Raw genomic sequence first — 21,774 nt, 5'->3', positions numbered from 1 at the left:
CCAGTAAGTTAACTCTGCTTTTGTGGAACCCTAGGATCATGGAAAAGAACACTAAACCATGAACACTTCTAGAAGTCATACCTGAGCCACCTGCTATTTTTATATTATTCTCGGCATCTTCCTTTGCATCTAGAGCCTCGCTAATTGTTTAAGTGAACAAATTTAATGATAGCAGTTGGGTGCTTGCATACTCGTGGACCTGAAATAGGGGTAGCACAAAAAGTCTGTTTTGGGAAGTATTCCTTACATAGGGAGGGAATTAAACAAGCTGGATACAAGAATATTGCACTTCTGTAAGTTCAGGTCCAAATCTGAATTTGAATATGGAAGTGTGCAAAGTACTGCTTCTAAATCCAGATGCTGTTGTAGAGGCCTTAAGAGAAGGAAAACTGTGTGTTTTGTCTTACTGTGTCGGTAATGTTTTACATCTTGAATTCGACGTGTCACTGAAGATGTTAGAAGGAACTCGTTCACTCTAAATTTTCTTGTTATAGCCCTTCTGTATTCAAAGTAGTTATTGTCAAGATTAAAGCTGGTAGTCCTCCTTTGAAATTCAGGTGTAAGTATTCTCCACAAGACTTTCGGATCTGATTTTTCTTTTTATTTATTATTTTCAGTTAGTTCAGAGGAACAGCTTTTTCCAGCATTAAGTCATTGGCAAGTTGTGAAGTACAACGTTCCTTAATGTGTTTAAAGAAGCTTTGCGTAGTAGTACAAGTATTAAACCAAAGGAAGACATGGAACTCAGTAAATGATATCAGAGCACAAACCTTTGGTGGGTGTTTTTTTAGGCTCTAGGTAGTCTCTGTTCCATTTGCAGATAAAAGAGTACCTCAGCCTTGGTCTTTGCCCAACTTGTGTTGCCTTTGGATCTGATTGCCAGCTCTGTCTCTGAGTCGCATTCTGAAATTAGTTTCTTATTCTGCCCTGTCTTCTGGTAATTTAAATGTGTGATTGCACGTTTAAAGTCTCCCACTTAATTTCTGGAGGAATTCAGAATTCCCCCTTTCCCATCTGTTGCTAATAGAAACGCAACTAAAACAAGATGTTTTCTCTCATGTTAAAGAACTTTATTGTACAGTGGAAAGGGGTTATCAAGATGGTTTGGTCTGTCAGTACTTGGATAACGTATTTGAAAATCTGACAACTGCTCTTAATATGACTACATGTATGCATATAATAGGAAATAATTTAATTGATGTTGCCTTGTAGAAGGAAAGGTGCATTGGCCAGATGTTTTATATACTACTACTGCATTGCTTGTTCTTCCTTTCTTTTCTTTTTTTGGTATAGGCTGGCACAAAACGGACAATATTTTGGGATATCTACTAGAAGATACTAATATAGCCTCAGATTTTCTCCGAACTATTAACTTACTAGATCTGTCCTTTTTTTAGTTACACACCTTAACCAATTTTTAAATTAAAATAAATAAAACGTGTTCATAGGTAATTGAGATACTAAAAACATAATGACAAATTCAGGATAATTTTTGAGGAAAATCTCTGGCTTTGTTAATTGTTATTAGTCATTAAACCCATGAGGGTATAAGAAGACAAGTGCTGTGAGCAAATCTAAAAGTTTTTTACTCCATCAGCCGTTCTTAAAGTTTAAAATTGTGTTTCAAAGATAAACAGTATTGCCAAGTTGATAAACTCTGTTGAATTTCTTATCAAACTCCTGTTTTTATGTACTGTGAAGACATTGATGATAGTCTTGCAGAGAAATTTGCATATCTCAAAAAAATCTCTCTCCCAAGGGTTAATGCTGTAGCCTAGTTGTATATAATCAGTGTTAGTCATGATGCTGAGTTTAGTTTTTATTTAAAGCTTCATGTGAATTTTCAGGGCAAAACCCCCCATCTTTTTATCTTAGTTAAGTTTATTATGGATTCCCTACTTAAATATGAGTATGAAAACTTGATTGTAACTAAGCAGATGAATGAATGTATTATGACAAATATGAATGTGTTAGTTGCTTTTAGTTTTCTGTTAAAAAAAAAAATCACACACAAAACTTTACTACAAATAGCTGGTGTTTGTTGCTGTAAAGCGTTTTACCTGTTTTGCAGGTAAATAAATAGCAAAACATATTCATATAAAACATTACTGCTTTTGAATGATTATATTACTCTTCAACCAACCTAATATTTTTATTATTTAATCATAACTAATATTTTGCATAAATTGAAGTGGAAGGTTGTACTTTATTTCTAGTACCATCATGGTAGGATTTCACATGTGATACATAGATGTGAATTTGACTTAATTGATGTGAGAGCTATTAATATGAATGTTACAAAAAAGCTTAGTATTAGTTGTACTGTAGTGCTGCTTACATGTGCTGAAATATTGTATCTTGTTCAAAACAGCTTGCTATGGAATTGTTCAAGTACCCACTGGACCTTGGTTTTGCAGAAAGTGTGAATCTCAGGAAAGAGCAGCCAGAGTGGTATGTGCTTTGTTTTTTAAGTAATGCTGGTTATAATGACTGTGTGGATGTTTGCCCAAGTATCTCAGTAACAGTAGAAAACAGCTTAGTTTCCTGTCATAATTCCATCTAGGTGCTATTCAAAAAGACCTTTTTTGAGTGGAACTATTTATCGAAGTATTCTGACATATTTTTCTTCAAACAACTGTTTCAAAGATGTTTTTACCTATGGTGTGGGTTCTGCGTATTTTTGTCTGTTTAATACTTTTAGAATTAGACACGGGGAGGAAATAGAACTCTTGTCCAGTTTTCTTTTACAACAACTGTAGGTTGCTAATTGAAAGATTCAGTCTAGGAACACTTAATCGATAGGGGTGTTCTTAATTGCAGAATCTAATGCTTACTTTGAATTGGCCGTTGTCATCTGATACTTCTAATCCAAGAAACATTTTCTTCCTGTTTTCCTATTTGCTTATTTATTTATGGTAAGTAACGGGGATTCAGATAATCCTTCTGAGCAAAAGAAACCCCACTTTTTTCTTGATTACATGCAGTTCTATTCATGCTTGTATTTTATAAGCCCAAGCTGCATGATATCAGGCATTTTTAGAAAAAGAGAATCATACTCGTCACTATTACTCTTTTTTGCTGTTGTTTTTTTTTTTTTTTGTCTTCCAGCAAAAGATGAAATGAGTTTCTTTAGAAAGACTAAGCTGTTGTTTTACCTCTGGAAACAAAATTTTCATATAAAAATTAGAAAAGAAGATGGTGCAGCATCTTGGGGCAGTGTAAATTATTTTTAACTTTCATACCTATAGACAAATGAAGAGCGTAACACCAAATTTTGAGTTATATCAGTGACTGGCAGCATGTTTACATGAACTTTTTGCTACACTTATTTCCATTTCTAATATAAAGTACTTTAAAAATTGTAGGATGACCTCCCGGGTTGTGAATTTTTGGCACAGGACTGAAGGATCTCTCTCGTTCCTTTACTTTTTCCAAACTCATGGTTTATATTTTCATGATGCCCTAGAAACCTAGCTTTTTTTTACTCCTTCCAGAGCAGATCTGTTGTTGGGAGTAAGAGCAAATTGGAGTCAATGTGCTCTCCAAGTATTTGTCAACAGAAAATCAAAAGCACTTTCTAAGGAAAGGCTGCTTCTTTCTTTTCCTGGGAAGATCATAAACAACGTAGAGATTGATGATAAATTGATAATATCGTGTTGATGATAAAGAGGAAGGATTTTTAATGTTGCTGAATTTGAGATATATATATATATATATATATATATATATATATATATATATATAGTTTGACAACAAAGGAAAAATTGTAGAAGAAAAAAGATGCGGAAGGAGCATTTTTCTGGTTTGTGATAGGGAATTCTCATCGGGATTTAGGATATAGCTGTTCCTGGCTTCTCCTCACACAAGTTATGAAGGAGAACTGCACTGCCTTCTAAAATAAACAGTGTATCACTGCATTTCTGATAATTTATTGAGTTTACCAAAGAAAATAGCTTTGACAGGTGTTACACTGCTTCCCAAAATTAGTGAAGAATAGTGATCAACTTAACTGAATTCTCTGCCCAGTGTATTCTGTTCTTGGTTCCACCTATTAAGATATCTATTTATGGTATAGTTCAAGAACTTGATGACTGATTTGTTTTTTAAAGAAGTTTTTCCTTCCATTTGTAATCCAGGATAGGCTTGGGTGGTTCTTAAATGACCATGTGAGGTAGAACAGATTGATAGTAGCTGAAGTCTTAACAACTGCATGCGTGTCAGTGAGTTACAAATGTGGTAGCTGTCTCTGAGGTGTCTTGAAGAAGCCCTTAACATACAGAAACTGAACTGAAGATCTGATCCCAGTGGGAAAGCTGGAACTTTATTGTAATCAGTTTATCACAAGCAGAAGTTGTACCACACTTAGACAAGCAACCCGTCAATCCAACCGTCAGTACAGGAGGCTGAAGCTTAGTTTTTCTGGTGGCATTTTTGCCTAGAAACAAAACCAGAATTAAATTAACTACATCACTTTGAACATGCACATGCTTCAACTTACTTTTAATCTTCAAAAAGACCTGCAAAGTCTTGCATTCGAAGTGTATTTTCCCATGTTGATGTGCTCAGAATGTTTTTGTTAGCTAGTTTGTTTTAAACTGCTGTGACTGGGCACGTAAGTCCCATTGGATGAGAGACAAAGGTTAGATGCTTGCACTAAAGTTAGCCTTGCTTTAGTCACTGAATGAAACAGGCTAGGTCAGGAGCCTGTGACCTAAGTAGGTGGATCACCGGAGAACTTCATGTAACAGCAGATCAGAAGTCAGCCTCCCAGATACTTTCATTTGTTCCACGCTGCTGTCTGCCCTGTTCGCTTTCCTTGGTGTCCTGCTGCTAAGCTGGTGCACACAGCCCTGATCTGCAGCCTGTGCAAACCTCCTGGCTGATTGACTTCTGCAGTTTTGGTAGTGAGGTAGCCAGCATGGGTTTTGAATGGTCAGCTACTAGTTGGAGATCATAGTTCTGTGCCTGACAAGCCAGACTGTGTCATACCTCTAGTGGGGTCATATTTTTGTGCGTGTGAGAGAAACTGTGAGTTTGGTAAGCATGAATTGGTTGGTTAATGGGTGCTTTGCGGTATCTAGTAATTATTTGGCTTATAAATCATAGTCCTGCATATGTAGTGCATAACAAATAGAAGGATGTAATCCCAATATGCATTTTCTTAAACTGCTGTATAGGTTTGTTCGTTTGTTTTTTAATTCTCGCTTAAAAAATCTTAATTTTCCCAAAGTTAACTAGTTTATCTTGGATGTTTCATGGTGAGTATGGAACATGAATCTCTTCAAAATGGGTGGGCAACAGCACTGAGCTCTGCTGCTGTCAGCAGTAGTTGTTACAACACTGCATAGTGGGGGCCTTTTGATGTTTTCAGATGTACCTGAACTTCTGAATCAAAAAATCAGTGTTGATGTAGGAAAAAATAATATTAGGGTCCATGTGAGGATGTGTATGTATGAAATGATACATTACAGGCTTTGGGTCCTGGCTTGGGAAGTTGAAAGTGGTGTGAATGTTGCTTAGACCTGACAGTACTGCTATTCAGTATCCTAAGGAAGCTAAGTTTAGGAATTGTAGCACCGCTGTTGTTCAGAAAACCTTTTTTCCCCCGTCATCCTGATTTGAGTAAAGCATTTTTTGATGATCTTCTAAGAATCATTTAATTATAGTATTTAGTGGGCTATAACTAGACAGTGCGTTTGTTTTACTACGAGCTACTCTTCCTCATGCTTGTCATGAGGGAGCTGGAGCAATCCATGTGATGGAGATACCAGGCAGCACAGAGACATCTGACGCTCGCAGTTAGTTTCTGTCTGGTCAGGCTTATTAGCTGCAAGGATCCTTGTGAATCCAACGTGAACCAGAGGGACAAAGAGATCTCAGTAAAACTTCTGCAAAAGTCTGAAGGTCAGTACCACCTCAAGCACAGCTCAGCTGGTACGTGGGAGGTCAGATTGCTTACGGCATTGCATGTGAATTAACGTGATGTTGGTCTGGCTCACTGGAATATGCATATTACGAGCATGGCATTGGCTCTGGAAGAAAGGTTGGAGTTGGTTGGTAGAAATTGCTCAGACTTGGTAAAGATGCTGTTTTTTCCACTTGGCATCTCTGTGTTCTTTTTTGATGTCTTGTGAAGTTGAGTGCAGTACTGGCCTAGAGCTGAATCCTCACGTTGCGTGACACTACAGCCGGCCTAATAAGCCACCTGGATTTTGGTCCTGGGAATGTGTTGTGGGAGCTGTGACTCCCTGCAGAGCTGGCCACGTTTGAGTATTGCTCATCTGGAGCTCAGATGCGTTCAGGGTTACTGGAGTCCCTGCACTCACATGTGTATTTCTTAAAATTTGGTGCAGAGACAGAAAGGCTGCGTGCAGAGCCAGTGTAGGTCATACCATCTTTAATAATTAAGGAGTCTAAGCTGGGGAGACACAGCTATACTGGTTACTTCCAAAGCCAGTCCAGGTATGTTGTGCTGCTGTAGTCATAGGTTTCTGCTACTAAATCCTGCCAGACCTGAGCTGTGCCTGCATCTGCTACACAGATGATCTGCAGTTGGAATGCTTGAGAATAATTTTTTGTAAATCTGTAATACAACAATGGTTGTAGTTCTCCTCTCCAGATCCCCCCTTATTTTTTAAAAAAGTTTTCATCACATGCGTCCACAAGTTTGTTATTGAAGAACTGCTCGTATAAGAGCTGTATGATGTATCCATAGTTTAGCCCCACTTCCCCCAGTGTTTATATAATATAAAATAACCATGCTTGCAGTATTGCGTGCATTTTGTCTAGGCAGGAAGAGGCAAAGGAGGAGGAAATAGGAATGCAGACTTTGGATTTGTAAATAGGCTTGTGATCAGAGCTCTGATAGCTCTGGCTCAACAGGTTGCCTCCAAGGGAATGGGATCTCTTGTGTCTGCACTTCGAGTCAGTCTTGTTGTGAAAAAAACACTCTATCTGAAAACTAGAATGCACATTGGTAAATGTGGTCTCAATAGAGGGGAACTAAATTTTGGAAGAAGAAAATGGATGGTAATAACTTCCTTCTTTCTTTTTCCTTTACTTTCAAATATTGGCCAAATAGCCCGTTTCAGGATTAATTTACTCTGTGTTCTCTTTGAAGATACCCCTTGAAATAATTCTTAGAGAAATTCTGAAATGAATACGTATGTGTCCATAATTTTCTTTAGAGGACATCTTTTATAAGAACATTATTAAAATAGCTTTCAAGAGTACTGTAGTAGTAGAAAAGTTGCTTTAGAAAAAAATATTTAAAAATACATTTATTTGTATTAAATAGATTTATTTGAAATAATTTTATTTCTACACAACAGTAGAATAGTAATCTTCTAAATAAGAGAAGTGACTCTAAAATACAAATTGCCAGGAGATTTTTTTTATAATTACGGGAAACTGCTACTTATTAATGATATCCCCATGCTTCCCCTTCCTTCCTGCCACCCCAAAAGAAGAAAAATAGCCCTGCCTTGTCTTTCATGAATAGCTGTGCAGTCTAGAAGGCAGTGACTGTTTGTTCATAGCTGGCTAACTGGAATAAAAGGTCTGTCTGAAGATACGTAGGCATATCATGTGAAACTTCTGCTTCCAGTCTGAAATCCTGTGGACTGAGAGATGTGTGTTTTTCGTCTGGTAGACCAGTGACTGCTGTTTGCTTTGCATTTCCTGAGTAGGAGAAAATCATTTTTCACGTTCAGATGATTTTCCTGTAAGTAATGATGGTAGACCTTGAACTTCGCTGCACTGTGACTCAAAGAATGAGCGAATTGCTTGGGGTCATGCAGTAGCTGGTCAGCAGCTGGTAGTACAGGTGGCAGAAGGTGGTACAGAAATGGACTGCAGGTTTTGTGCACCTCCCGCTGTAACTGGTGCACTGAACCTCGTGCACTGTATTGCGTGCTGCACATGTAGAAACGAGAATATTACAGGGATTTCTGTTTGTGCTGCTGTTCTCCTGCTCCATTTTTCTCTGCTTCTATTCATACTTGCTACCTGGTTACTAAATAGCTAAGTTCATCAACTTATTTGAAAGAGAAAGTCTGCTTTTTTTTTGGGGGGGGGCTTTGGTTAGTTGTACCAAATGTTTACCCGTGTTTACCAAAATGAACACCTTACTTCTGTAATAATTTGTATGTACGTTTTGCTAAATGTGGTTGTTCAGGCTTAAAAAAAAAAAAGTATAGTGTGAAGGCAGTATTACACGGTATTACAGCTGTTTTGTATTTCAGGAGAACACTCAAGCAAACCGTCTCATACTCTGTCCTTCAGCTCTTGGTTTAGTTGGGGTGCTTTTTAGCTTGGGGTGACTGGTTGGAAATCCAGCCAAACATGATGGGTCTCTCACCTGGCTTTCTGACACTTCCTATTTAAGATAAGTAGTTAATTCTAAATTGTGTGTGTGCTTATAGTTGGATTCCTGTAATGTGTCAGGACTTGCTGGTCTTAAATCTGTAGTGGGAAGTTCATGGCTTTGCACTTGGGAGGTTGGAGCTGCGTGTCATCACGGCTGTTGGATTGCTCTGCGTGTTACCACCTCTCTTCTCGTTAGCTTACGTGTGCTGAGTGAAAGTGTGCCTGCATGTCCCCTGCAGTACGTACTGCCTGGATGGCCTGGGAAGAATGCTGATTTGCATGTTGAGTGCCTCTAATCTTCTTGTCATATTCTGTAAATTTATTGCCTGTACTAGATGTTTTTGACAGAGCTAACTGAATCTGCATATATCTTTAGCTGATGCCTTGATAAAGAGAACTAGGTCGAGTCTCTGTAATTTATCCAGGTATAAAGCCCAAAATGCTTCAGGTAGTCACTCTGTTTTTCTTTTACCTGTCAACTGCCTGCTTAAAGAAAAAAAGTTATCTCCTCCTGGGACAGATGACTGAATAGAGATGGGGCAGAGATTTGGCAAATTTGTCAGCATCAAGAAATGATTATTTGAAGAGGGAGATGACTTAATTTCTTAAGTTGTCAAGTTGCAGAACATAGCACTTTGGAAGAGAAGTACTGACAGCACGCGTTCGTTTGCTCTATTAGTGGTGTCAGCCGGTTGGGGATTCGGGAATGCTCTCCCTATAGTGGCAGAACATCTTCTGATTCCTGTTGGTTCTTTGCTGTGGCTTGTAAGCACTGGAGCCTAGCATAAATCTTAGGTTAGAAACACTGCAACTTCAGTAGTTTGCTTTTTTTGGGGTTTCTTGTTTGGAAAAATTGCGTAGCAAAAGTCAGCAAGTAGCTAACCACAGATACTTGTTGCAAGCTGTCCATTTGGATCAAAATACGCAAGGTGAGCATTTGGTGTATTTATGAATAAGGTCATAATTCTGAAATGCTGCAAGTTGAGGCTATTGATAAGGTATCTTGCTAGCAAGCTATAGTTTAGGAACTGATAAATAAGGAAATGTGGATTTGATAACATAGCAGTCAGATACTTTACACGGATATTATAGATATTGTGTGTTATGTAGATAACACTGTAGGCTATCTGTTATCTCGATAGCAGTATTGGCTGGGCTCTATATTCCAGCAGCTTTTAGAAAAGAAGTTATGTATAATTAATCCTTTTTGTTGTATTGAACAAGTGAAAATGGAAATTGACTTCGGTAAGTAATAATAGGCAAGGGCTTGAAAAATCAGAATTAAACTCTAATGGGAGGTTTGAAAGTATCTCGCTGGTTTTAAGGGAAAATCATCAAAGAAAGTATTAGTAAAATATCAGAGTAGAAGGGTTTGGTGTGAACAGGTAGCCTCAGTTTGGTGTGAGTTGAAGGTTCAGTGATTTCAGTAGCACCTGGGATTTCTCATGAGTTTCGAGGGGTTTTCTGGAGATTTCAAGGGCCGCAAGGTTGATGTTCTCTGGCTTGGCTTTCCATGTTGGCAGTATCAGTTCTGCTTCACACGAGATAGTTTGAGGAGGTGAATGGAAAAATGAAATGTCACTGGGTTCTGAGGGCTGGGGTAAGTTATTGCCAGCAGATGTAGACATGGTCAGTCTGGTGTACATCCTGTTGCTGGGTCTGTTTTTGTATGAACCGCCTGTGAATTCTCATCTGTTGATAGAATATATGCCAAGATCTAAATTTCCAGTATATTGGTATGCCCCACTCTGCAATTTTTTGTCGTTGTCTGTCGTTCAATGATTATATTTTTATGCAAGTCGTTTCAGAGTATTTTGTCTGTATATAGAGGAAGCCGTGTTTACGTTGGCTGTTCAGTCCCATGTCTGCCTGAATCTAACAACCTAGTCACTAAAAGTAACCCCAAACTTTTTTTTTCTTTTTTCGGTGTTTTCATTTCAATGCATTTTTTTTCCTGTCAAAGAAATGGGCCAAAACATTAGGAAGAGGAGGGATGTAGAAGTAAAAGCATAAAAGGAAGATGAGAAAACATAAGGTTTCCTCCTTTGTTTGGAGAGGAAGGGATACTAATTTCATACCATTTAGGGGAGAAGGAAAAAGAGAGGAAGAATGTTTCTGGCTTAGAAGATAATTTTTCATCAAAAAATGGAATGAAGGAATTCAACTTCAGTTACATGTGGGTAGGGTTACTTTTAGCAGCATTGGCAAGTCTCAAACTTTAGGCATGATTTATCATCAACTTTGTATCCAGAGATGTTTTCTAGATAACCTTTTTTTTTCAGAATTTTAAAATTTTGGACAGCAATGGGCATACATCTGCCAGCATCAAAACATTAACTGCAGGGACTACCCATATGGATGTCTTTACCCTTCTAAACCAGTTTTTTAACTTGTATGAAGATGCTTTCTATTATCTGAAGTAGCAGTGTCTAATACTATCTAGCATATTCAAAGCCTATAGGATTGGGAAAGATCCTCTTACGTGTGATAAAGAGCATCAGAGGTGACTTCTGTGTTTTCTCCTTCTAACACCCATGGGGTGACACAAAATGGGATGGACTACTGGTGTTAGGTGAAGCTGCACCGCAGAACTTGGGGGATGAGTACCTGGACACCATCAGCTGTGCTGAAGGCCCCCACAGCTACTGATAAGTGGGATGCTGAGGTTGCTGAGAGCATCAGGAGCTGCCAGTGAGGAAGCCCCTGATTAGAAATTAACTTCGGTATGGGCTGCTTTGGTTTACCTTTCTAAGTCCATCCCCGTGGTTTGGGGGAATGTCCTGAGTTAGTGCAGTTAGATACAGGTGGGAATACCCAGTGATTTAAAATAGACGTATTTTGAAGCAGATTCAGAAGTAAAGCATAAAAATGATTTCTGCCTGGCAGCTGTCTCCTAGGCTAAGTTAAAGAAAGTTCCGAGTTTGTGTGTGCAGGGTCTGTTTTCACTAAAAACACGAACTAAAACTTGCATCAAAAGCAAACGGACTTAAAGTCAGCTGGGTAATGATTAACAGGAGTGGCAGAATAAAATGGTTTGTATGTCAAGTTTTAACTTCTGTCAAGGAAAGGATTGATGTGATTAAAGGCAAGATTTCAAGAACTGTGATACTAATTTGGTGTAATGCTGTTTAGCAGTGTATTTCATAAGACGTTGTGTTGTAACTTTAAGGGTCATGTGGTGGAGTATCTTTAAGAGGTTTCCTTTCAGTTAAATCTTGTTTGTCATTGTCAAGCACTGTAAAACAGTAATTCTGTCATCAAAACATCCTAGGGATGAAAACTATCCTGGAAACTTAGCTGTCGTGCTGGGTACAGTGCCATTTGGGATGGAAGATAGGCTTGTAAGCAGTCTACACACATGGCTGATGCCTGTTCCAAAACTTGGAATGTCTGATTGTCAGGTTAAAAATGATAGCCTAAGAAATGTATCCGTATTACTACGGGGTGGCTGCGTTCCTGTCCTGCTCCCTCTTGGTGTTCCTGATAGGTCCTTTATCTGGTGGAGGTGCCCATACGGCCATATGGAGGGATGGCTCAGAGAAGTGGTCTGGCTGAAAACTGGGTGGGGGGGGAGAGAAGGGAGGAGTATTTTATTTTTAGCTTGCCGATCAGGATTTCCATATGGTCAAATGATTGCTCTTCCCAGAGCAAGGGAGGCAGTAGAAAGTACACAGCAGGAGATGGCCAGTGATCTTCTTTTGGCAGCAGTCAGCAATTATGTTAGCTTCCAGTGAGGCTGAATTAAAGTCAGCTGGAACTGCAGCCTCGTTTCTCAGCGAGCAGCTAGGAACCGTGGTCTGTTTGAGCTGCTGTAGATGTTTTTGGGTTATTTGGGTTAACAGGTCACATTGAGACACCCTATTCATTGCATCACTGTAACACAGGAGTCAGGCCTGCAGGACTTGGCTTGGCTGGACAGTCACTGCGCAGGGGAATGGCTCCATTGGCCCAACTCGGGTCACAGCTCGCTAAGAGCTTGTGTAAGGATTTTTCAGGTTCTGTTTCCTTATGACAAGGTGCAGTCTAAAATGGATCTCTCCAAATTACGAAACTTGCTCCAAATGTAGAGAACCCCGAGGGGAGAACAAGGTTATATTCCTAAGACTCTTCTTGTCTTCCCTCCTGCTTGTATGGTCTTGTTCTTATTTACCTACTTTACCTACTACATAAGCGTCTCTTTCTCTTCATTTCAGCATGAATAATCTGGGCTGTTGGATTAAATCAGTTTCGCTGTCTTTTCTCATTTTCTAATTGAAAAATCAGTGCAGATAGATTAACCAAAAGGGCTTAATAAGAAAGGCCAATAATCCAGTAATTAGACTTGTGTAATATCTACTGCTGGTTTAGTTAGTTGTTAATCCTGGTTAAAACGAAAAGGTGCATTTATCTAAAATGGGGAGAAAATTTGGGGCCCTGATGTGGTAGAGCCAAATTGTAATGTATATTGTAACTCGGTGTAGGAAGATGAGTTTATTTAACTCTTGCTTTGCTTGTCTTATTTTGCTCTTTCAGTCTTTAGTGGATGCCTTAATTCTTTACTCTTTTTATTTTACTGTGTTATTTTTTCTGGATTATTTTTACTTTTTTAACAATGGACAAAAAAAATTGTTCCCCTTCTCCATGGGCCTTCCTTGATTGTCAGCACTTAAGGTTTCTGCTGGGTGACTTCTGAGACTGAACCCCACAGGAGTCAGTGGGTTTTTCTTCAGACCCAGACAGCCCCGGTTCATCTGGGTGCTAAGGTTACAGGGCTGGGCTTCTCTCGCTCAATGAACTTGCTATTTATGTGGTTCTGAAGTGAGTTGTGACAGTTGCACTGTCAGACAGTTCCAGATACAGATCTTGGAGACTGGTTTCACTTTACTCCTCTACAGGAGACCTCGCAGTCCCAAGCGATTCCTGCTGTGAGTTTGCCTGAGTTATGCTTGGACAGAAGCTTTATCCGTGAACTTAGGCTGTTCTACCAAAGCCTTGCAGAAATGAGATGTCCACGTTACATTTTGAGAGCCAATATTGGAATTTTTTCCACTCTTCTCCCTCAGATTTAATTCATTTGTCTGTGCCTACAGCACCACATGTGCTCATCACGTGCTCGTGCCCTTCCATGCTCCAGGATTAGAGCCCTTCCACACGGCAAAGGATGTGGTTATTCCCTTGGATCACAGTCAGCCTTTTGGTATTTACACGTGCACTGTCTCACCTGACATTGTTTATCCAAGTAGTTGATCAGTCAGGAGTTTGCCCTGCTCTTGCTGGGCACAAACATGCCATGTTCATTTTATGTATGGTGTCGTCCCTCCCTTCCCCCGAGTTTATTCAGTAGTTTCACAGAACGTTTTTGAATGCTTACACAATAAATCTCCAAATCCTCTGCCATGGCTAAGACTTATGGCCTACAGCTGGAGAAGAGAGCCCAGGCATCGTCTGCATGTGAATATTACAGATCATTCCCCCAACCCTACAGAACCCTTTGTTCAACTGGTGCGGAGATAGAAGCTTTGTTCCCCTGTGTGAGTTATATGGGGTATGGCATTTAGCAGAGACGTTCAGCTGTTGTTCACGTAAATGCTAAGGTTTGTCCATAAATTAACTGGGAGAAGGAGGCGCTGCTTGGATGTTCAAATAAGGAATTACAAGGAACTGGACTTGTGGGGTACATCTATGTGGATGCTTTTCGTTTCTTTTCTCCTGCGGAGTCTTTTGTAAGAACATTTTGAAAATACATGAGGTTTTTTTTTTGTCACTTTACAAATTCTCAGCTGAAATGAATCACTTCTCTAAAGTGGTACATTGCTGTCAGATTTTTAGAGCTAGTAATAAAACGTTAGTTCAAATATAATGCAAAAATCGTCTGCGACCTTAGTTTCTTGTCTCAAATAGGCAGGGTTGAGGCACATCACGGCCACGTGGCAAAACTGCTGGCTTTACTGCGTGGTGCCTATTGAAAACAGGGAGAGCAGAACAGGTAGCAGGAGCTGAGTGTGTGTAGGCGGGGAATGAGTTAGATTCATAACCCAGAGGGAAAAGGGCCAAGGGTCACTGTGGTACCTTAGATTAAGATGACATTACTCTGCTGCAGGACGCAGCCAAGATTCACAGCACTTGAGGTGCTGCCTGTCTTCAGTTGCAGGTATCTCTGCAGGGGTCTCCAGCTCCCAGAAAGCAGGCACACAGCTCCGTGCCTGTGAGAGGATGCTCTGCAGAGCTCCCAACGCTTGAGTTTCCTTCTGTTGCCAAAGCTCCCTCCTCCAATTCAGTTTTCTGTCTCCTATCTTAAATCTTCTCCGTGCAGCTGGGGCTGTGCAGGAGTAATGAGGGGAGGCCTAATGGACCTGAGCCCTATGGGGATAGGAGACAAAAATAAATCAGCTTGAAACTGAGCTCTGAAGAGACTGAAGGGAGCAGGCTCGGCTCTTACACATAAAGGGTTGGTTCAGTTCCTTCTCACGTGGTGGCCTGGGATTATTTCTAAGTTTTCATTCTGCAGTGAAGTTTGCTCAAGCCATTTGTTCCTTACTCATGAATGCTGCAGCTCCTTGCCTTCAGTTTTGCCAGCATAGCTGATTGTTGGGTTGGGTTGTGAACTCCGTCAGAGAGAGGACCTGGATTAAAAGTGTTAAAGAGCAATGGGTTGCTTCACTCCGTTGCGCTGGTTTAAGTGGCAGCCTTACAGATGGTTGGGTTAGCAGCTGTGGGGGTGGTGGAAGGAGAAATTAATGAGGGAGTGGCGAAGCGAAGGAGATGAGAACCTCCTCGACTGGTTTTGCCACTAGTGAAAATGTATGACAAACTTCCACAGGCGTGCAGAGGTGGGGCAAGGCTGTGTTAAGTTTCCCTGTCTCTGTGCTAGATACATCATTGCAGCTCACTGCCCTTAAGCTGCCAGCTCACAGCTCCGGGGTGGGAACAGACTACAGCACGGGCACTGTCACATACACCAGGCTGAGAATCTGATCCAGTGTATGGGGAATTCATTAAATTTAACCTGTTACCAAGTGTCTCTCAGCTGCTTGCATTCAGTGTTTGGAAAGCTGAAGTGTGAAGATACAGCCGAGTACTGGCTGTGTAAGGTGTTGTTTAAAATGAAGTGATAGTTCATTGCAGTTTGCAAGAGAGTCCTGGCTTGGATAAAAAGTCTTGACTTGAAAAAGTACTGGTATAGTGCTCTGAGTCTGCAGGCAGTGACAAAATGGTTCAGAAATTTTCAAACACTTCGACCTCTAAATTTCAGTGTAGACTTAATACTGCCTTGTAATAAATTGCTCATCATTTTAGCAGGTCAGTGTGAGGAGATGATGAACGAAGCAAGAGACAAAAAGCAGGAATTGTGAAGATTCTCTTTTTCTCCTGTGCATATGTCTGTACAAATGTATTCAGCAAAAATAATTCACAAGCTTTTCTGTTCTTCCCTTCATGAAAGCCTCTTTGCTGCTAACACCAGTTTCCTTACAGGTTAAGGGGAGTAGGTAGTCCTGAAGGTATTCCTCATCTGTATGAGTTTCAGGAATGGGATTTCTCATTCCTCCAGTAAGTTGGGGCAGTCTGTTTCGGAGGGACTTAGAGCATCATAGGCTCCCTTACCTGCTGGCTTGCCAGTTGGCTGATAATGGAGACTTGTGCTGCTCAGGGAGCACAGAGATCTGTACTGATGCCTGATGTCCCTCTCCGTTTGAAGGATGCGATATTAAGTTTGCATCTGAAGAGCTGACTGTTCCTCAGTTTCTTAAAAAACTTGTTAGATTGGTGTGCTTGGAGTTGTCTCTGATTAAGGAATACTTAAAGGCTGTAACGATGTCTGGGTGTAGGTTCTTGTGTAGCAGTGATCCTTTGCATGTCATTTAGACCAGTTGAATGTGTATCAAACCTGTTCCGTTTCTGTCATCTCTGAACTGATTTGGAATTGATTCACGCTGCTCTGGGACATTTAGAGATGAACTGGATATTAGGAAGTTGATAGAAGCAGCTGTAGCAGAAAGATTGTGCTGTTGTCATCCTGGTATGTGTCAGAAGAATAGGATGTCAAGCTGCATCTTTCAAGGCATATGCAGTCTTTGGGAATTTCAGGGATGAGTCAACTTTTGACCTCCTTTTCATGAAACAGAAAGCAAAATTATTTTTACTTTGTCAGAATAAGTGAGAGTCAGCAGGGACTGCGAAGCCAGCTGTAGAGTGTGCACTTGTACTAATTACATCCATGGCACAGTGATTGACCATCTTGGTGAACAGGGAGATCCCAGGAGAGAGCAGTACAGTAGGGGGTCTTTGGACTGCACCCAAGTTCCTGTTTAGGGAGCCTACCCCATGCTGGTGTTCTTGGAGACTTGTCTCCAGGATGCCAGGGTGTGGAATCCAGGAATTAAAACTTGGGGGTAGAACCGTGAATAGCTTAAACATGTTGGGGTTTTAAGATCTGAAGGAGAAGGCTTTGTGACAGACTAATATTAACACCCGAGTAAGGGTTAAGGGAAAATTACCCATTCACTTTTAAAGAATGGCTGCTTTTTTAATGACACCTAACAGATTTGATTTGTGTGGTTTCTTTTGTAATGCTTCTATGATCATTCCATTTTTTTATTTTATTTTTGCTTTTTTTCCTAGAGATGTGAATTATGCCCTCATAAGGATGGTGCTTTAAAGAGAACAGATAATGGGGGTAAGTTTTATTCTTATTTTTTTTTGTGAACTCTTATTTTATGTGAGGGAAATAAGACTGTGCAAAGAATATGTAGGGATCCTAACAACGAATGAAAATGAGCAACCAGTCTATCACGCTGGCTGGTTTGGAAAGAGAACTATTTTACAGTAACCCTTAGTTGTTCAGCTTAGGATGAATTTCTTTGAGAACATGGATCATTATTCTTAATTTTACTTTTAGATAAAAGTTACACAAAAGAGAAACTGCATTTTAACACAAGATTTTGTGTGGGAAATGGAAACATTTTGTGGATTTAGTTGGAGTTTCAACACTTACAGAAGCTGTTGAAAGTGCATTGTTCATGGGGAAGTGGATTTTTGTCTAGCCCTGACTGAATGCACCGGTGCATTTTCAAAGGGTAGCTCTTTCATGCTTGGTTTACCAATAGGTTCTGTAAGAGAGGAGTTAGAGCTGAAAAGTTGCAGTAATGATTACCTGTCCCTTGCATCCTTCTAATTGTATCATTCAGCTTATCATCATTTCTGCATCTGCTGAGTAGAAGTGCTAAAAAAAAAAAAAAAAGTCTCCACTGAATGTTCTGGCTTGGTTAGATTTTTGCTAATAGCTGGGTGGCATAAATGAAATCTTTCAGTTAAGTTTCCAGTCACTTTGGGAATGCCCTCTTCTGTCTTTACCAGATGCTTCTAAATCGTTATGCATCACCTGTTTGTAAATCTAGTCACTTTGATACTGAGATCCTCCTCTTGTGAGAGGAGGTAGGGTGATCAGGATCCTGGATTTCATTTGGACAGGCTGTGTTAATTGTGTTCTGGAGATTTTATGCTGCATACATAGTATTCTACCTATTTTTTTTTTTTTAACCTTCAGTTTAGTGTGGATGCAGTTGAGTTGCCTGAGCACGGAGCCTGCTTGCATTTGGGCTGATCTACCCTTTCCCTTTCTGTGCTTTGACTGTAATGTGCAGTGTGTGTTCTAGTATTCAGCACTCTAGTGTTTGCTTATCTAGAACATATTAGCAAACCTAGCATCATTTGTGAGTGTTGGGAGATTGTCTCAGTCTGGGTGTCAGTGAAAGTAAAAACTACCTCTGAAGTGGCAGCCCATACTTTAGCCTCAAAACCATTCTTTCTCTCTCAGACAAGTTGATACCTGGCAGTGTGGAATTAATTTCTTCAGAAATGGCAACTGGAGTGTTTTCTGGCTTTATACTTAAAGTAGTGTTTGGGAATGTCTTGCTGTTCTGTGTGGCAATTTTTTTTTCTTCAAAAAAGTTTTGAGAGCATATTTTGACAGTGTGCGTCAAATATCTGAGCATCCTATTGATTCTCTCTTGCAGCTACGTTCTTTGCAATGATGAATTTGTCTGAAAGTGAATGACTACATATGATTGAAATTATTTTAATAGCAAAGATGTTACACTGTACAAAGAGGATTGTCCCTACTCTAATTTTCATGGCCAGCTATTTTCATCAGCGCAAAGTTCATAGCAGAGAAATCTTGAGGATTTATGTTTTACTTCTTGGAAACAACTCTTCCTTAGTAATAGATGGTGTTGAATGCAGCAAATCCTACTTTATGGACCAAATGTCCTTTAAGTAACAGCTTTACAGAAGGATGTGAACCTTGGAAAAAATGAACTCCGAGCAGTGTTGTATTTCAGAAACCTACACTGTTAATCTGAAGCTTTCCCTTGGAAGTGTTGCCTAATAAAAGATTGTGCCAAAGCAGTTTAAGACTTAAGGTAATACTGTAGAAGGTCATATCATGGGCTTGTCAGGTCAAAATTATTTTTACAGTAGGTTAATAGTTTTTTTTTCTTTTTTTTTTTTTATGCTATTGGCCAGAAAACCAAGGCAATTTTAGATTTGAATATGCCAGTAATGCATACATGGTCTGCTGCTCATGCGGGTGTATGTACGTATAGATGTATTTTGCAGCAGTCTTCTGGATATGTGCTTTTTACTAACATGAAAAAGTGGTTTGTTTAGGTATTCAAGATGCTGTATTTTGTGTTCAGTATCTTAATGCTTTTTGTCTAATGAGCTTTTACTGTAGAGGTCCATGATTCTCTTAACCTGTGGTAAGACGCTGTTACTGCAGGTAGACTCCTTGCTATGCATTGCTCTCTCATCCTTTGATTGCATTGGTATTTAAAACTCACTTTTTTTCCCCTGGGTTCATTTTGGGCTTCTCTTGCCCCAGCTGACCATGCTTAATGCTGATACCAGGGAATGGCCAGGACTGTTCTTTCAGCAGCAGCCTAAAGCTGCCTTAATTCCGCTGTATCTGGAAGCAGCCTAACCTGCAGCTAACCAGCACTGCTTGTGTGCAGTGGTGTTACCTTGCCTTTCAGAGCTCCTGGGCACTATAACCTATATGGCAAAGATGGCAAAGTAGTCTAGGAATTAAACTTCTATTGTTTACAGGTATTATCAACTAGGAAACAGTGATGTTTTTTTTTTTTTTTCCTTCTTGTCCACTTTCCTTCCCTGTGTCATGTGAGGTTCTTTCGTGCATGTTCTTCCTCCCCCTCCTTTTACTCTTCTGTTACAGCTTATTTGACTTTTTGGAGATACATTGTCCTTTAAATTTGCTTTCTAGGTTTGATATTTCTGTTTGGAGTCGTCATCTTTCCCTTAGTTATGCTTACTGGTACAGTTGCCGAGGGGGGTAATGTTGGGTTTTCCAGTGTCACAGTAATTAAGGCATTAGAGTTTTCAGTGATAGGATAAATGCAGCATTCTTGGAGCAGTCTGTCACACATCTCCTACAGGACTTGAAAGTGTCAGTATGGGGTATACAAAGAAGGGGATCCCGTTATTGAGGCCAGACTTTGTTTGGCCTGCTCTCTTTATCAGTATGAATCAGATTCTTGGTCAAGTTCTTGTATGCTTTCTCAGAATAAAGTACCAGCCTACAGGTATGTATGTTTTGGTACTTTTGGACTCAGTGATGTTGGTTTTGTGTTTTAATAGAACAAAAGCCCATCACACAGTTAACTTGTACACTTCTGTGCAAGGTTTTAGTGTCTGTAAGGCTGGTTGGATGGCAAGGCATCTGACAGCTGATCTGTACAATTTGTAAAAGTTGTTAACCAGTTTGTTCTCAATCTGTTAAATCACACTGCTATTTGATGCCACTTGGCAGTTGCCAAGTCAAAGGAAATGACAAAAACTAGTTACTTTATGGTCACCTTTTCAGTACGGCTTGTGGTTTTATCGACCTTTGTCATATACTTCCTTGGTCTTCTTTTCAAGATGGAGGGCCCAGACTGATGGGGTGTGCCTTGTATGAAGTATGTTTGTTCTCATTCTGCTTCTCTGTATCTCTTCCAAATGATACGTAATCTTTACCAGAGCTGAATACGAAATTTTCGAGAAGCAAATCTGTATCTCTCTAGGCTGCAAAATGATTACAGTATGATTTAGTGTTCCCTAAATGTAATTACAGCTCAACATTTTTTTGGTACAATTTTTTCTCATTAATAATATTCATTATATAGTATGTATATAATATAATAATATATAATTTATTTTATATATATATATAAAACATTTTCACTGTCCTAAAGATTGACACTACCTTGAAACTGGGATAGATCCTGAAATTGGAGCAAAAATGTTAATTTCTACAAGGCTTTTTCCTGAAGACTGTTCTTAAAATTGAGTACTCTTTCTTGAATCCCCTCTGAAAACAAAACACACAACAATTTACATTTTTGAGGCGTTAACTGTTTTTACAGCCATTGTGAACTCTTGACTGTTTGGGTCACTGGAGGGTGGAGTGGGATAGGGGAATTGCAGTTATCCTAGGTAATTGTAACTATATGAGCTAAGTGGTTTCTCAACAGTGCTGTGTGAGTGTTCATTTAGTCAGTGTCACGGGTTCATCCAGATGGTTCTGCACCAAGGTGCTGGTGTGCCTGGTTCTGGAAGGACAGAAGAGTTGAGCTGCAGTGGTAGCACCAAGTGGATCTAGCGTTTTTTGTTGATGATAAAACTTTTTTGTTACACTGAGGAGTGCACAGATGCCTGCCTGTTCTTGGCTTCGTGATGGTGGCTGGGCTTACTTGTAGTGAGCCCAAATTGAGAATTCAGTTTGGATTCAAGCTTCTTCCTTTTCCCTCCAGGGCTTTCCATTGTCAGAGACCTCTACTGTCCCAGAACAGAAGCTGCTAAGATCTGATTGCCCGTTTTTGTTCAGTTTCTTCACACCTTGTGAAATGGTCATTCTGCTTTGGCACTTGCACAGCCCTTGGAAACGATACAACTGCATTTAGCAGAGTGCAGCCTGCACTAACATCCATGATGTGTTTTATTTGCCAACACATTATCTGCGTTGAAGATTATTAAGAGTTGACTGTCTTTAGCTACAATTTTGATTTAAATCATTTGTGCTGAGACACTGCATGATTATGATCAGGGTGATTGTCAGAAACTTTAGAAATATGCATAAATAATGCATTTTAATGTTTTGGCTGCTTATCATCTGCAGTTGTCTTCGGGGGGAAAAAACCTCCATGGACCTGGTGGAACTAGGTTTTACATAGCATTAGAGCTCTTTCAGTGTTCATCGACTGCAGTTCTAGAAATTCTGCATTTTACTCTACTGTTTCTACTGAAAATAAAGTAGGGTTGAGATGAAAAAAGAGCTTTGGGCTTTGAAGATACTTATTAACAATTGCTTGCTAAATTGGGTATTCATGTCCATTTAGGGGCGTCACCGTGGTTAAGATACATGACTGAGTATAA

The 21,774-nt window shown here is 39.8% G+C and overlaps 1 protein-coding gene and 1 long non-coding RNA gene across 10 annotated transcripts in view; one reads left to right on the top strand and one right to left on the bottom strand.

The window, feature by feature from the left end:
* Nucleotides 1-21,774, top strand: part of MLLT10 (MLLT10 histone lysine methyltransferase DOT1L cofactor) — a 126,649-nt gene that overhangs the window by 11,050 nt on the left and 93,825 nt on the right. For 8 of the 9 annotated variants that reach the window (XM_068673768.1, XM_068673766.1, XM_068673765.1 and 5 more), the window contains exons 3-4: nt 2,372-2,451; nt 16,966-17,020. In XM_068673768.1, coding sequence (XP_068529869.1) covers nt 2,372-2,451; nt 16,966-17,020 — 135 coding nt within the window. The remainder of the gene's footprint in view (nt 1-2,371; nt 2,452-16,965; nt 17,021-21,774) is intronic. The other variant, XM_068673769.1, reaches the window with a different exon arrangement.
* Nucleotides 13,375-15,627, bottom strand: LOC137852244 (uncharacterized). The gene is made up of 2 exons (XR_011093745.1): nt 14,416-15,627; nt 13,375-14,305 (listed from the first exon to the last, which is right to left on the bottom strand). It is a non-coding gene; the product is annotated as an uncharacterized lncRNA (long non-coding RNA).

Source organism: Anas acuta, chromosome 2 (assembly GCF_963932015.1).
Source record: "Anas acuta chromosome 2, bAnaAcu1.1, whole genome shotgun sequence".
NCBI classification, from domain to species: Eukaryota; Metazoa; Chordata; class Aves; order Anseriformes; family Anatidae; genus Anas; species Anas acuta.
The sequence above is the reverse complement of the archived record's forward strand: the minus strand, read 5'-3'. Positions and strand labels throughout refer to the sequence as shown.